This window comes from Cnephaeus nilssonii, assembly GCF_951640355.1.
Source record: "Cnephaeus nilssonii genome assembly, chromosome: 9".
Taxonomy (NCBI): Eukaryota; Metazoa; Chordata; class Mammalia; order Chiroptera; family Vespertilionidae; genus Cnephaeus; species Cnephaeus nilssonii.
Genome location: NC_137080.1, coordinates 69,185,287 through 69,201,457, shown reverse-complemented (window position 1 = coordinate 69,201,457; position 16,171 = coordinate 69,185,287). Strand labels below are relative to the sequence as shown.

Genomic DNA, 16,171 nt, shown 5'->3' with positions numbered 1-16,171 from the left:
ACTCTGCTGTGTCCCTGGGAGCCTGGGGCCACTCCTTGGTAGGCACGCCTGACCTATCCCCCTGTAATGGTGCTACCAACTCTCCTGGATAAGTTAGTGAAACTTAAAAAGCAGCAGCTCTGAAGATTATAAATTGTGCACTGAGAACGCCATAGGCTGTGGAGGGCTGCACAGTCCACGGCTCTTGAATCACTGGTAGAAGCCTCCCGGGCCACCTGGTCCCTCCTGGCTCCTTCCTGCCCCTGCCTGCCTCTGCCAGGGGCTTGGGCCAAACTCTGGGAGCTTCCTGAAGGCTCTCAACTAACACCTCACTTTCCAGTCCATCCCACCAGCACCCTCAGCAAGCCAACCTACTGGTCAGAGCATCTGCCCCCTGGTGGTCAGTGTGCGTCATAGCGACTAATTGAGCAGAACTCCCAGCAGAACTCCCAGTCCAGGGGACAATTTGCATATTAGACTTTTATTAGATAGGACTAGAGGCCCCGTGCATGAAAATTCATGCACTCAGGGAGGTCTCTTAGCCCTGCCTGTGCCCTCTCACAGTCCGGGAGCCTTCAGGGGATGTCTGACTAAGGGCTTAGGCATGCTCCCCAGAGGGAGCGGGCCTAAACTGCAGTCTGGCCTCCCTCTGTGGGAGGCAACCAGGCAGGCCACTGGTCACTGCCGCCCCGATTGCTGTCCCCTCTCTCTGCCCCCTGGCATGTGCCTTGCCTGGCCTGGTGCTGCCTGCTCACCAGCCTTGCCCCCCACTGACCAGTTGTTCCACTGTTCGATAGATTTGCATATTATGCTTTTATTATGCAGGATGGTTGTTTTCACCCTATCATATCAAAGCTGTGTTATTGCAATTGAAACCATAAAGTTCAGAAAGTCTAAAATATTTACTATCTAACCCTTTCCAGAAGAAAAGTATACAAGCCCTTGGTATGAATATACTACTGTTTACATATTTTATTATATGCTGATGTTTATTTTTTTAATAATGCTCCATTTATTGGATTTACTTTATTTCTATTTACTGGATCTTTCTTTTTTAATTTACCTTTATTGTTAAAACTATCAGAGATGTGCCCCTTTCCCCATTGACCCCTTCCACTTTATCCGCCCCCCCCCCCAGGCTTTCATCACACTATTGACTGTGTCCTGAATATGAGTTCCTTGGGTGATATCTCTCCCATAATCCCCTCCTAACTTTTTACTTCATAATAGATATTTAATATATTATAAGATCAAAAGAAACAATTTACAGTTTAATAAAAATATTTCATATTTATGTTTTCCTATAAATTTGATAATGAATACATAGTTTGTCCCTAAACCATGTTACTATTCATGACTCACCACAGTGTATTAGTGACTTATACTAGTACATGTACTGGCCCCATAGCTAGAATAAGTTCTCATACAGTTAAGATTTGCCACACTACTAGTGAAATCAGAGGCTTCAAATAGATAATTAATTTCTATAGTGGTTTGATTATTCTATCCAATTCTTTGGGGAAAAATAAAGCTTTACTAAAGTGTATTCTGTTGAAGGCAAGATATCTGACCTTAGAAATACTATTGAAAATTTAGTAAAAATGTTTAAAGATAAAGTTATTGTTTTAAAATTGTGTATTTTATTACGTATATCATAATATATATTGTTTCATTTAAGTAGAGGATGGAAAAATGTACTTGTAATTTATTGTCATACACACATAATTCATATTGTAAATCCAAAATAGTTGTGATAGTCAGACAATTGGATTAGAATCCCTAACTGAAAAATTCACAAATAACTTTAAATATTTACAAGTCAGCACACTAATTTTTTTTGTGACAAACTGATATTGAAAAAAAAAGTTACATATCAGAATGTGTTTTCTCTCACTGTTGTCCACATTTAGATTTTAGTGATGTTTAAACTTCTGAGGAATGACTGAAAATAAACCGAAGTATTTTAGGAATGTTTTGACATGTTAGTGGAAGAATCCTTCAAATGTTGGTTACATCTTGTTTAAAATTAGTTATGAGCATTTAATTTAAAAAATAACATTAAACACAAAAAATCAGTTTTTGAAAGTGTGAGTTGTACTTATTTTCTTAAAAGCATTAAAAAGCATTAAAAAGCATTAAAGTTTATTCCTGCACAATGCAATGAAGACACTTAACAAATTCAATAAGTTCAAAAGTATACAGGTTTATAAACACTACTAGTGGCCTGGTGCACGAAATTCATGCACATTAAAAGGGAATTAATTAGAGGAAATATTTTAATATTGCTATTTGCCCTTTCTCTATAATAGAAGTGTCAGAGATGAAAGGAAATTAGTAAAATGTATATGAAAATCTCCCTCCTATCAGAGTCTGGGCACGCCATAGGACCTAGAGTTAAGTCCCCGCTGACCACCCACAGGTGCTTCGAAAATGCAGGAGACCCAGACCCGGCCGGCCCCACCCCTGTCAAGCCCCTCAGGGCAGGGGGCACAGCCTCAGGTCTCCCGGCCTGGCACCGGGTGGGGGGTGCAGTCTGAGGTCCCCCGTCAAGCCCTGCCTGGTGGAGGGCGCAGTCTCAGGTCCCCCAGCCCAGCGTCGAGGCAGGGGGCATGGCCTGAGGTCTCCTGTCAAGCCCCGGTATGGCCTGAGGTCCCTCACCCCGGCCAGGCACCATGCAACCTCAGGTTGCTGCTATTTGGTCGTGATGTTACGGCATCCTGACTAATTTACATATTCCTCTATTATATAGATAGATAACTGCTTTGGAATAGCTGGGTATGTGGGAAACAGTATTTAAAGGGAGCACCTATATTTCATGGATAGATTGATGTGCTAGAACAAAATGGAATTAAATTGAAAAGGTCTATAACTCTGCAGCACCTAAGTTTGGCCAATACTCAACACTCAAAGGGATTATATATTTAGAGATCATTTGTTTTGTGAGGATTATTTTTGAAAACATGAGTCAAATAAAATAATTCTGAATAGAATAAAAATATGGATCTGATGTAAATATATGATCTATGTATTTTATACAAAAAAATTAGAATTGAGGATACTTTCCATTTAGCAGATTTTCCCAAGAGATGAACAGAAACCTCAATATGTGTACAGTGACATTTTTTCAATTAAGCATGGCGTAATTAGGAAAAGAGTTGAAAGCAATAAATTTAAACTTATTAATAATAAATAAAATCTTGAACTAGATATAGATGATTTTATGAAAAGTTAAAATGATAAAACCATATGAAAAAAATACTCAATCTTCAGAAAAAAATACTAGAGATAACTATGACTAAACATAGTTCCTGTTGAATTATTTTTTAATGTTCAGATAATCAATATAAAATATGTTCAAAATTTTCCCTTTGATTTACAGATATCAAATTGCAATCATTTTCTTTGGAAATAATTTTATTTAAAATAATCTTGTATAAACTATCTTATTTGTCTGCTTATTTAATGAAATGAAATTGCCAATCAATAAATAACTGTTTCAAATATTATGTAATTATAACTGAGACAGGTCAGTAAGCCAAAACAAGTGGAACAGGGAAACTGAGACAGATAGCTGAACAAACGGCAGAACAATTTACTGCAGGTACAGAATGCCTAACAAGGGGGCAAAGCTAGGGGAACAAGGACCTCGCCCCAGGGTAACCTTCCCACCCCTAGCATATTGCTGCTCATGTGGTTTGGACTCCCTCACCTTTCTTCCCTAGAGATAACATCTATGTCTCAATTGTATTTCAGCCCCAATCCCAGACAAGCAATGCCATTGCTGACCTAAGAACCAGCTGCCTTGACTAATGACCACCTGCCCTCAAGCCCACCAATCAGGGGAGACCACGACCCGAAAAGAGCACACCAGCAAAAACCTACGAATATTCTATTGAGACCTTCCCAGGAGACCTCCCTTAAGATTCCTGCCTGGAAGAGAGAAATAAATATCCTCAACACAAAAGGTGCAGTATGTGCCCTCTCAGGAGCACACCTGCACCATTCCGCTTCCCTGTTATTCTAAGGAACCTCATGAGACTTGCATCCAGTGGAGTGGTGGGCAGTGACAGCGTGCCCTAAGCCAAACCCCTGAACCTGTCTCCAAGGTCCACTTTTTCTCTGACTTCTCAGTGAGCTAAAGCAGCTCAGCCTAGGCACTCCTGTTGCTTCTTCCATGCTAAGCTCTTCCTTGGTTCACTGTCCTGAGTGTGTTTTACTGCAGCCAATAAGTCATTGCTTGCTTTGCTGTATTTTGTTTTGACTGAAATCTTTCCTTCAAAGAGACAAGAACCAAGGTCTCATCCTCTCAGCAATGATATAACTGCTTTTAGCTACCTCTTTTGCTAAAGAATGCTATTATTTGAAAGGCAATTACATGGTTCCCATATGTATGCAGCATATGGTAAGAGACATCTTACCATATGCTGTAAAACATCTTTCATCTCATAACATACCTCAAGGAAAAAAAAAGACTTGAAGGAAAAAAGACAAGAAAAGATTTGAAGATAATTGAAATTCCTTTTTTTTAAGGTTTCATCCTTTTATAGCAGTGTTAGGTGCACAGCATACTAGTTAGAAAATTATATAATTCACAAATCAATTTCCCCAATAATTCTAGTACTCTCTTAGCTCCATACATAGTTATGACTACATTATCCTCTCTAATAAAATGGCAATATGCAAATTAACCATCACTCTGCTACATAAGCCACGCCCACCAGCCAAGCCACGCCCACCAGCCAATCAGGGCGAGTATGCAAATTAACCCCAATCCAAGATGGCTACAGCCACAGAGAGCAAGGTTTCCTAGGTAACAGAGGAAGCCAAGCTTTCCATAGCCGTTGCAGGCCTAAGCCTCCACTCAAGCTACAAAGTTTCAATTATAGAAGGTAAACAAATTCAAACAGAAATGGCAACATAATGGAGCTTGAGAGAGCAGGCCAGGGTTGCCGGCGGCAACAGGGGAAGCAAAGCTTTCCGCACACCCTGGCCGGGCTCACGCACTTAAGGCTACAAAGTTTCAATTGTAGAAGGTGAATTAACTGCCACAGAAATGGCTGCCGCCCCAGAAATGGCTGCCGCCCCAGGCTACAAAGTTTCAATTGTACAAGGAAAATAAATTCCAGATACCAGGGCCTCCCCTTGGGTTGCCAGGAGGCGTGGCCGGCCTGCAAACCACCACAGACCCCTCGCTCAGGCTGCCCTACACCCCAAGGGAACCCCCACCCTTATCTGTGACACCCTTCAGGGCAAACCAGCTGGCCCCCACCTGTGCACCAGGCCTCTATCCTATCTAATAAAAGAGTAATATACAGATTGATCATCACTGCAACACACAATATAGCTGCCCCCATGTGGTCAAAGATCCTGCCCCCATGTGGACACAAGATGGCCACTATAAGATGGCGAGCAGGAGAGGGCAGTTGTGAGGCACCCGGCCTGCAAGGGAGGGCAGTTGAGAGGGACCAGGCTTGCAAGGGAGGGCAGTTGGAGGTGATCAACCCTGCAGGAGAGGGCAGTTAGGGGTGACCAGGCCGGCAGAGGAGGGAAGTTGGGGGCAAACAGGCTGGCAGCAGAGTGGTTAGGGGGTGATCAGGCTGGCAGGCAGAAGCGGTTACGGGCAATCAGGAAGGCAGGCAGGCAAGCCGTTGGGAGCCAGCAGTCCTGGATTGTGAGAGGGATGTCCGACTGCCCATTTAGGCCCGATCCCCTGGGATCGGGCCTAAATGGGCAGTCGGACATCCCTCCAGGAGTCACAGATTGGAGAGAGTACAGGCTGGGCTGAGGGACAACCCCCCGCCGTGCACGAATTTCGTGCACCGGGCTTCTAGTTGACTATATTGCCTATACTGTTCTTTACATCCCCGTGATTATTCTGTAACTGCTAAATTGTACTTCTAAAATCCCTTAACTTTTTTCAATCAGATCCCTAGCCCCCTCTGATCTGGCAACCCTCATTTTTTTTTTTTTTACTGTATTAATGAGTCTATTTCAACTTTGTTTGCTTATTTTGTTTTAGATCCCACATATAAGAGGAGTTCTTACTGCCTTCATTGTTACCAATCCCTCTTACTATGAGGCAATGGCTGATGCACTCTACCAAAAATTTCAAATCTCTTTCAAATTAATTAGGTAGAAGGACCTGCAAGAGAAACACTAAAATGTTACTATTGCCTGTGGTTTGGGAGACACTCATCTTCTGTTTCCCTCCCACAAAAGAAATATTTAGGTATCTAAATATTAATTGTGACTAAAGATACCACTGCCTAAAGACAGTTTGAAGTGGTACAGATACACTGATAGTGAGGTATATTTCCCAGAAAAATGGAAAACTGTAGAAGAGTTCAATGATACAGGCAATGGTTTAAATACATTTTCATTGTTAAAACATTTAACCAAAGTTAATAAACTACTGGCTTAAACAATGATTTCATTTTACATCTTTAAATTCATTTGAGAAGAAAACATTTTTATCCTTCATAAAAAGGAATTTGTCTGTAATATGTTACATAAGGAAATAAATTAATTACTATTATGCAAATTATCTGCAAAATGTGCACTATTTCTAAAAATATTTTAGTACTTAAGAACAAATATACTTTATCATGATTTCAAAATATGTCAGCTGTTTTCCAAACTCTTTCTATATTGTGGAATATTTAGCAGGATAATCAATTATTTGTTAACCAAATAGATTTAATAAACTTATTCCTAAAAAATGTCAGAATATAGAGATCCTAAAATTGTATTTTGCAGTAATAAATGAAATATTTTAAATTTAATTTGAAATTAAAAAGACAAAATTAATATTATTTACATGTATAAATCTTCTCTAATAAAATGGTAATATACAAATTAACCATCACTCCGCTACATAAGCCACGCCCACCAGCCAAGCCACGCCCACCAGCCAATCAGGGAGAGTATGCAAATTAACCCAAACCAAGATGGCTACAGCCACAGAGAGCAAGGTTTCCCAGGTAACAGAGCAAGCCAAGCTTTCCATAGCCGTTGCAGGCCTAAGCCTCCACTCAAGCTACAAAGTTTCAATTATAGAAGGTAAACAAATTCAAACAGAAATGGCAGCAGAATGGAGCTTGAGAGAGCAGGCCAGGGTTGCTGGCGGCAACAGGGGAAGCAAAGCTTTCCGCACACCCTGGCCGGGCTCACCCGCTTAAGGCTACAAAGTTTCAATTGTAGAAGGTGAATTAACTGCCACAGAAATGGCTGCCGCCCCAGAGGGAACAGCAGGCTTGGCTCCGCTCCAGGCTACAAAGTTTCAATTGTAGAAGGAAAATAAATTCCAGATACCAGGGCCTCTGCTTGGGTTGCCAGGGGGCGTGGCTGGCCTGCAAACCACCACAGGCCCCTAGCTCAGGCCGCCCCACATCCCAAGGGAACTCCCACCTGATCCGGGACACCCTTAAGGGCAAAACAGCTGGCCCCCACCCGTGCACCAGGCCTCTATCCTATGTAATAAAAGAGTAATATATAGATTGATCATCACTGCAACACACAATATAGCTGCCCTCATGTGGTCAAAGATCCTGCCCCCATGTGGACACAAGATGGCCACCAAAAGATGGCCAGCAGGGGAGGGCAGTTGGGAGGCACCCGGCCTGCAAGGGAGGGCAGTTGAGAGGGACCAGGCTTGCAAGGGAGGGCAGTTGGAGGTGATCAACCCTGCAGGAGAGGGCAGTTAGGGGTGACCAGGCTGGCAGAGGAGGGAAGTTGGGGGCAAACAGGCTGGCAGGGGAGCAGTTAAGCATTAACCAGGCTGGCAGCGGAGTGGTTAGGGGGTGATCAGGCTGGCAGGCAGAAGCGGTTAGGGGCAATCAGGAAGGCAGGCAGGCAAGCAGTTGGGAGCCAGCAGTCCTGGATTGTGAGAGGGATGTCCGACTGCCCGTTTAGGCCCGATCCTGGGATCGGGCCTAAACGGGCAGTCGGATATCCCTCCAGGAGTCCCAGATTGGAGAGGGTACAGGCTGGGTTGAGGGACAACTCCTGCCATGCATGAATTTCGTGCACCGGGCTTCTAGTGTATATATATGAGCATTTTTTTTTACCTGAAAATGGTTCATCACATTTCCAAATGAAACTATTTGCAGCAATAGTGTTATAATTTCCATGGAAACAGCTACATGGTTGACATTGGCCAATTATTTCTGAACAATTTAGGCCTGCAAAAGTGAAAGAAAATCAACTTTTAAATTAAAGTAATAGATTTACATTTTATATAGTTAATTATAGTAAATGATTTTTCCAAAATTCTTTAATAATAATTATAAAAAGTTTGACAAAATGTAATTCTAATTAAGAAATAATGCTACACAATGATGTATTTAAATTGAAACAATTTTCATAAGTTTTATATCAGTTTTTTCATCATCTGATCCTTGCTATAATATTCAAATATTTTTCTGATTGTTGATATGTGACCTTTAGTTAATTTTCATGATAATTTGAATTTGTTAATCATGTTTTGACAGCAGATAATACACATAAGTACCAGTTCTTCAACAAACGCTGATAGAATTGCAGTAGTAACTGAAAAAAAAAGACACATTGTGTCTTAAACATACCACCTAATCAAGATAATGACTCTAAAGCAGAAAAATGGGGTAAAATTATACCATCTAAAGAGGAACCAGTGCATAAAGATTTAGTTAAGCAAATGCATAAGCTCTAGAGATCTGCTGTATAACATTGCACTATTGTCAACAATAATATGTTACGCACTTAAAAATTTAAGAGGGTAGCCCCATTGGTATGGCTCAGTGGTTGAGCATCACCTATGAACCAAGAGGTCAAAGTTTGATTCCAGGTCAGGGCACATGCCCGGGTTGCCGGGTTGATCCCTAGTGGAGGGCGTGCAAGAGGCAGCAAATCAATGATTCTCTGTTATCATTGATGTTTCTATCTCTCCCTTCCTCTCTAAAATCAATAAAAAATATTTTTTAAAAGTTTAAGAGGGTATATCTAATATTAAGTGTTGTTTCCACAGTAAAATAAAATATTTTAAAAATCTAAATTATGGGGGTAGGGGGGAGAGTGTTTGGATTCTTAAAAGCTACACAAAAAATTCTAAATCCTATGCTTTCTTGGCTTTGCTGTTATATCAAGTTTGTCAAATTCCACTTACATAAAATATAATGGTCTTACTATACCATAACTTTGCATAAAATATTTTTCAATGTAGTTAATCATCTCATAATATCCTTCACAGAAGAATGTGCATAGAATATTTCAGGTCATGGCAAGTGGACAACTGTTACTGCAAAACAGTTATACACAATTTGACAAAATATCCCCAATTCTAATTTAATTCATAATTTAAATTTTAAGCAGTTTTTGCCATGATCAATGATGCTTTTCAAATACCTTGTAAACTCTGACATCCCTGCCTCAGAGGTCTCCTTCCTTCATTTTCCTCCAAACAACTTCCAACAAAATGAAATATAATTAAATATAATTGTGTGCCAAAATATTCCCACATACAAAAACAAAATTAACAGTAGAATGTTTGTAGGTCATGTCCTTTTGATCTTAGTGAGTGTAATGAGCTAAATTGTTATACCCCCTCCATTTGTTGAAATCCTAATTCCAAGGCTACATAATTTGACAATATTTGAAGGTAGGATTTTTGTAAATAGTAGTTTATGAATTCACTTTATTTTCATATTTTAATAAAATTATGTTATTTATAAAGTAATCTTACCTGAAAATGGTGGGGGACAGATACATTCATATCCTTGCTCATTCCATTTTTCTTTTTTATTAATGCAACTGCCATTATTTTTACAGGGTTTATAAGAACATGCATCAAATTCCTGGCAGTATTTTCCGGAAAATGGAGATTCACAATGACAGTTGTATGTCTTGCTCCAAATTTCAGTAAGACATTTACCATGCCCAGAGCAATATTCTGAATTCAGATATTCCTGGCAGAACTGCTCTTTCACTGTCACATTTAGTCGAAGTCCCAGTTGACAAAGCGATGGACCACTTGCCATTACTGTAATAAAATAATGTGTCCCAACAGTCAGCCACTGAGAGCTAACAGTGTGCATTCCTTTTAGCTTGCAACCAAAAAGTAACTGCTCTTCAGCTGTGGCATTCTGCAGACAGTCAATGAAGGATGCTTCAGAAACATTCATCAAATTTAGTTCTGGAGAGTGAAGAGATGGTTCAGCAGAAATTACAAGGATGTCTCCTAATTGAATTTGCAAAGGGCAAATCTGGGGGACAGCCTGATTGCCTGAAGTACTCATTTTAGTATTTATGTCCTCAAACCAGCAATCTCCATAGGCGTCCATGCAAATGTTTTCTGTTAGTGTCCAATTCACCACATATGATGAGGGTTGTGCATGCCATTCTTCCACCAATTGCCATTTACATGTTGTTTTTCCGTTTATAAACATGCAGTGAAGAACCAGCAGGCTCAGAAGCATAATTGATTTGTTAGTCATTATAGGAAGTTGTACTTTACAGTCTATCATGAAAATGTCATAAATGATTGCTCGACATGGGCTTTCAATGTTGCTGGACATTTCTAAGCAGAGATTTTGTTCAGGGATTCCGGGGAACTGGCTCTTTAGTTTTCTTTACTATTCCCAAAGTGCAAGTGAACTCAATGACTGGATATTGATTAAGAAACAGGAGGTTCGTTCTGCTGTTTTAAATAACCCTTCAAACAGAAAAACATACATTGTTATTGAGTGTTTTCCTAAATTACTTAATGATACAAAAATTTCTTTGCTGTTTTTGGGAAAAAACTGTGTCATTAGCAGATAGGCATCTTTTCTGTGACACAGGCCAGAAAAAATTATGGTTATTATGTTGTATCTCATCCTTCCCTATATAATCACCTGATTATGAAAAGGTTTGATATCACTGTCATTGAACCAGCAACTTACTATAGTCTTTTATAACAAGCTTGATTGTAACTGGAACACAGCAATAGTCAACATCTTTAATGGATAGATGTAATTTTCTTCAGATATAAGTATCCCTCTCTGATTAGTTTTAGGAAAAAAAAACACTTTAAAAGACATAAAATAAGAATTAAGTGATTTAAATATAATGTTCATGTAATATTTTTATACAAATATAAGCCTAAGATACCTGTTGGTGACAAATCATGTTCTTCTAATGGTAATAAAGGAGGTGGAAGCTCTCACATACATAATGGACACATAGAATATTCTATTGTACAAATGAGTAAACTTAGAGTTTTTAACTTCTGCAGGAACGGTGAAAGCATGGCAGAAAGTGTAAAATGGTGTGATGGAAGGATGATAAATAGAGGTAGTGTGGCAGTAATGTTCTCTTTCATCACTCACCAGAGGTATGAAAAGAGGGGTCAGGGGATCAGTTCTATGGGAAGACATCTCGACTCCCAGAAAGAAGGCAATCTGATGTAATGTACTGACCCAATTAAAATATAGTAACTACTACACACTGAGGTTTTTCACAGTGCAAATCACTACTCTATTTGATTAACAAATACACTATAAATCTTACAACAAATCTCAAATTCAGAGAAGAAAGCAAATTGTATAACAGAAATATATGCTCTTTGGATCTCAATTATGTTATTTATTCATTCTATGTTCCTAGGCCCCTTGAACTTTAATTTGCTGCACTTTTCTACAGGTAAGAATGTATTAATATACTAATTTAAAGAAATTGATATAGAAGTATTGCATTGACAAGGTAGTAGTGAAGTCTGAATTATACTATTTAAATATATATGTTATTCAATAAATGGTAACTTTTATTATCCAATTTCACTAAGCAATTAAAATCCAGGTTTATCATATTCAAAAATCACAGCATTTCTAATATACCTTGACTATCAATTAAATATTGTTAAAATAAAAGATTTTATACCATTATAATATGTAATTAATTTGTTAATATCAAATATTTATGATAAGTCTAATATCTTAATGGCTATTTTAGATCATGTAGAAATTAAATTTATTATAAATTACCTCTTTGCAAATTTGGTTGTGGATGTTATAAATCTATAAAATATTAATTCACATAAGTAATATATTGCCTTCATATGCACACAGAAAAGGTTAAGTTATAACTTTCTTAGAACCAAAAGTTTTGTATGATCATGTTATTTTGAAATATATTAATCATGAATTCTGGATTAAAATTCATAATCTTGCTAAGATATAAATAATACTTTAAACAAGTCTATTTTATTTTAATCTATGTGCATGGCAACATGCTAGGTATTAGGAATTCATCAATGACCGAGTGGAAATAGGTATCAGTGTAAAGAACTGAATACTTAATGAAGAAGACAGATTATTAGGCAAGTAGCATCACCGATTTGTTATAAAAAAGACTAGAGGCCCGGTGCACGGAATTCATGCATGGGAGGGGGGTCCCTCAGCCTGACCTGCATCCTCTTCAATACGGGAGCCCTCAGGGGATGTCCTACTGATGGCTTAGGCCTGCTCTCCACGAGGAGTGGGCCTAAGCCACAGTCTGGCCTCCCTCTGCGGGAGGTGACCAGGCTGATCAAGGGAAGGCGCCACCCCCATCACCTTGTTGCTGCTGCCACTGCCGGCCACTGCAACCACCAAGGTATTTTCATCAACACGGACTCCAGTCCCTTTACCACAAAAAAAAAAAAATGACAACTTTATTTAGGCATTTTCAAGTTGTCTCTTTCATAGGATATGACATTTCTTTCTTTTTTTTTTATCCTCACCTGAGGATATTTTTCCATTGAATTTAGAGAGTGTGGAAGGAAGAGGGAAAGACAGAGAGAAACATCAATGTGAGAGGGACACTTCGATTGCATAATCCCTGACCTGGGCCCCAGCCAGGGAGGAGCCTATAACCTAGGTACATGCCCTTGACCAGAGTTTAACCCGGACCCTGTGGTCGGCAGGCCGAGGCTCTATCCACTGAGTCAAACCGGCTAGGGTAGGATATAACATTTCTTAGCTCCTCCAGCAGCAGACCTTCGTTTTTTCCTCCAGGAGTGAGGTGGAAAAACCCTAGATCACCTTCTTGGATTCTTATTACCCAAGTTACCAAGAACACTGCATGTGGCATAAGGGGAGCTTAGCCAATAAGCGGTTAGAAAAGTTGTTTCCTCTGCAGCTCACGCATGGAGGCGGGACTGTTGGCGTGTTGTGGCTGGCAGGCCCAGCTGTCTACAGGTCTGCTCGCTTGCTCGCCACGGTGCCTGGCATCCAGGCCCTGATGTCTGTCTGCAGGCCCTGGCACCTGTCAGCCAGGTCTTGCTGTCTGTCTGGGGCCAGCATGCTCGCTCACCCTAGCGCCTGGCAGCCAGGCCTTGCTCTCTGCACCTGCCTCGCCCTGTCCTTGGCCACCAGCCTTGCTGTGATAGGAGCCTGTGGGCTGTGGGGCTGGGACTCAGAGGTGCTCCGTGCACTTCCTGGTGACCGGTCGTCCATCTGGTCATGACGGCCCTAGGCTATTATTAGTATAGGTAATCTAGAGAACTATAAAAACATATAGCAGAGCCATTTAATAGGGAATAAGGATAAGTTTGGGCAATGAAATGGATTCATCTGGGAAAATTGCTAAGGAGGGGAATTCCAGAAGAAAATGTCTAGCTAAAGACTTTGAGATGAATGTGACAATGGATATTTTTGAGGAAGAAGCTGTGCAGAGAGAAAAAAAATTATGATAAGATATAAGCTCTTGATTTACATAGATAGTATATCCAGAGGGGCAGGCATTGTTAATAAAATAGCTCGCATTTTATTTGAGGACAATGGAGAATTTATTGAAGATTTTATGTGGGAGATTAATAAGAGCAAATTTTATTTTAATGATGCCAGTTTATTTGAAGTGTGAGAAATGCATGCACTGGTGGGTACAATTAAGAGAGTGGAGAAGTTAGAGAAGGCAGTAGCACTAATCTAGTGAAACAATAGTGATGGCCTCATGAAAAAGGTGCCAGTAGAAATGTAATAATTTGATAGAGTTGAAAAATATTTAAACAGTAGAATTGCAAGGTCATAAAGGCTGTTGACCTAAGTAGAGAGAGAGAAACTCAGGAGGAGCAGGTGCATAATCGAGATGGTAAGGGGAAGGGGATGTCAGAATCACATATGTACATATTGAATTTGAAGTCCATCTGAACACTTTTGTTGTAGAAGTATCCAGACGTCAATGGTATGTAAAGATATGAACATAGAAGAGATGCTGGGCTGGAATTCTAAACATGATCATACTAATCATATTTTGATATTTCAGTAGGTATGTACAATTTTGGAAGACTGTTTTAAAATGTGAAAGACTTGATCTTATTTAAATCATGAGGAAAGAACAAACATGGAAGACGATAAAGCAGTATGGGAGAAAATAAGTGTTAATGTATATAGTGCAGAGTAGGAAAAAAGAAGTTAATATTATTGTAGATTATTAAATTGTGACTTTGGTGGCAGGATGTTGAGGCATTTACCTTGTGGGATCATCTATTTTCTCTATGAAATAAGAGATGATTGGTGGAGATGGTGAGTTTGGAGGAGAGGATTGGACAAGATTTGAAATAAACAGGAAGAAAAATATAAGATAATGTTAATTAAGACAAAAGAGAAGGATCAATAGGCAATACTGAAATATGTTTGTGGCTGTGAGTCACACATTCACAGTAGTATCAGCCTGCACAGGTGCATTATTTTTCCAGTAGCCTAGTTTAAAGGTACTAGTACATAATAAAAAATAAGTAGTAAATGGGCTTAAACAAGCAGAGTTACCAATTTATTTCCCACATGGAAATGCTAAGAAAATAATAACATTTGCATTGAAGAAGAATTAAGTCTGTGTAACATTTTTAGACTAGCTGCAGATGTGAGCTCACAATATTGCTTGGCTACTTCCATGCTTCTCAGAATTCTCTGGGTCCCTAATTATTGTGCATTCATATTTTCAAAGAGAAAGTGACTTGATGTGTTATGTTTCTATCTCAAGAAAATTTAAATAAATAGAAATAAAAGCAAAACATAAAAACCCAGAAAACTTGTATGAGGTCGATTTGCATCTATATATGCTGAATACAAAATGCATTGAATTTTATTAGAACAAGATTGATATAAGCATTATTTGATGCCTTTGAATAAGGAGCTGTGATTTGGACTCAACAGATAAATATAATGATATGTAATTCAGTTCTTCATTATAATGACATGAGTTTATGTTGTATTTTCATTTCCATTTAGCTCAAAATATTTTTTAAATTTTTCTTGAGACTTCTTCATTGACCAACATGCTATTTAACAGTGAATTGCCCTGGCTGATGTGGCTCAGTTGGATGAGTACCATTCCATGCACCAGGATGTTGCAGGTTCGACCCCCAGTTGAGACACATGCCCAGATTGAGGGCTCGATCCCCAGTAGGGTGCATGCAGGAGGCAACCAATGGATGTTTCTCTCGATCTTTCCCTCTCCCTTCTCTCTCTCTAAAAACCAATCAACACATATTTTAAAAGTTAATTGTGAAATTTCCAATGTAAGACATAAAATAAGGCTTTCACTTAATAGATGTAAGAAATACAATGTAGAATGACTATCTTATCAAACTTTCATCAAATGTATCCCAACATATCTGCGGTACCTAAACATAGGAACTCTGGAGTCAAAAACGCCTGGTTACAATTTAGGTTACCGTTCTACCTCCCCTAATTAGAGAAATTAGCACAGTTTCCTCATCTGTAAAACCAAGGTCATGATTGTTTTTGTATCATAGATTTATTGTGAGAATTAAATGAAATAAACCATAAAACTATTTTGATACCTTGGTCCTTTCAAATAGAAAGTGAGTACATTTTTTTTAAAATAGTATACGTATATGTGGAGAAGTCTAATAACTAGATTTCGTTAAAAATACCTCTATCATAATTCTTAGACTAATTTATATATTCAAACATACATCAAAGTTCACATAAAATGTCCATATTAAGGAAAGCTAACCATCTGTATGTTTTAAAAATGACACATTTACACATTTAAATTACTAAACTTATAGTATCCACTTCTTCCAATCTTCTTTCAGGGTATGCTATAGACTGAATGTCTGTGTCCTCCCAAAACTCATAAATTTAAGTCTTCATCCCCACTGTGAAGGTATTTAGAAATGAGGCCTTTGGGAGATAAATAGGTTTACGTGAAGTCATGAGGATAGAGCCTTCAC

The 16,171-nt window shown here is 39.0% G+C and overlaps 1 protein-coding gene across 1 annotated transcript in view; it reads right to left on the bottom strand.

Moving 5' to 3' along the window:
- EYS (eyes shut homolog) overlaps positions 1-10,448 on the bottom strand; it is a gene marked incomplete at its 5' end in the record, with an annotated part of 1,363,978 nt that extends 1,353,530 nt beyond the window's left edge. The window contains 2 exon segments of the mRNA XM_079781621.1: positions 8,046-8,159; positions 9,698-10,448. Coding sequence (XP_079637747.1) covers positions 8,046-8,159; positions 9,698-10,448 — 865 coding nt within the window.
- Positions 10,449-16,171: the final 5,723 nt, after the last annotated feature.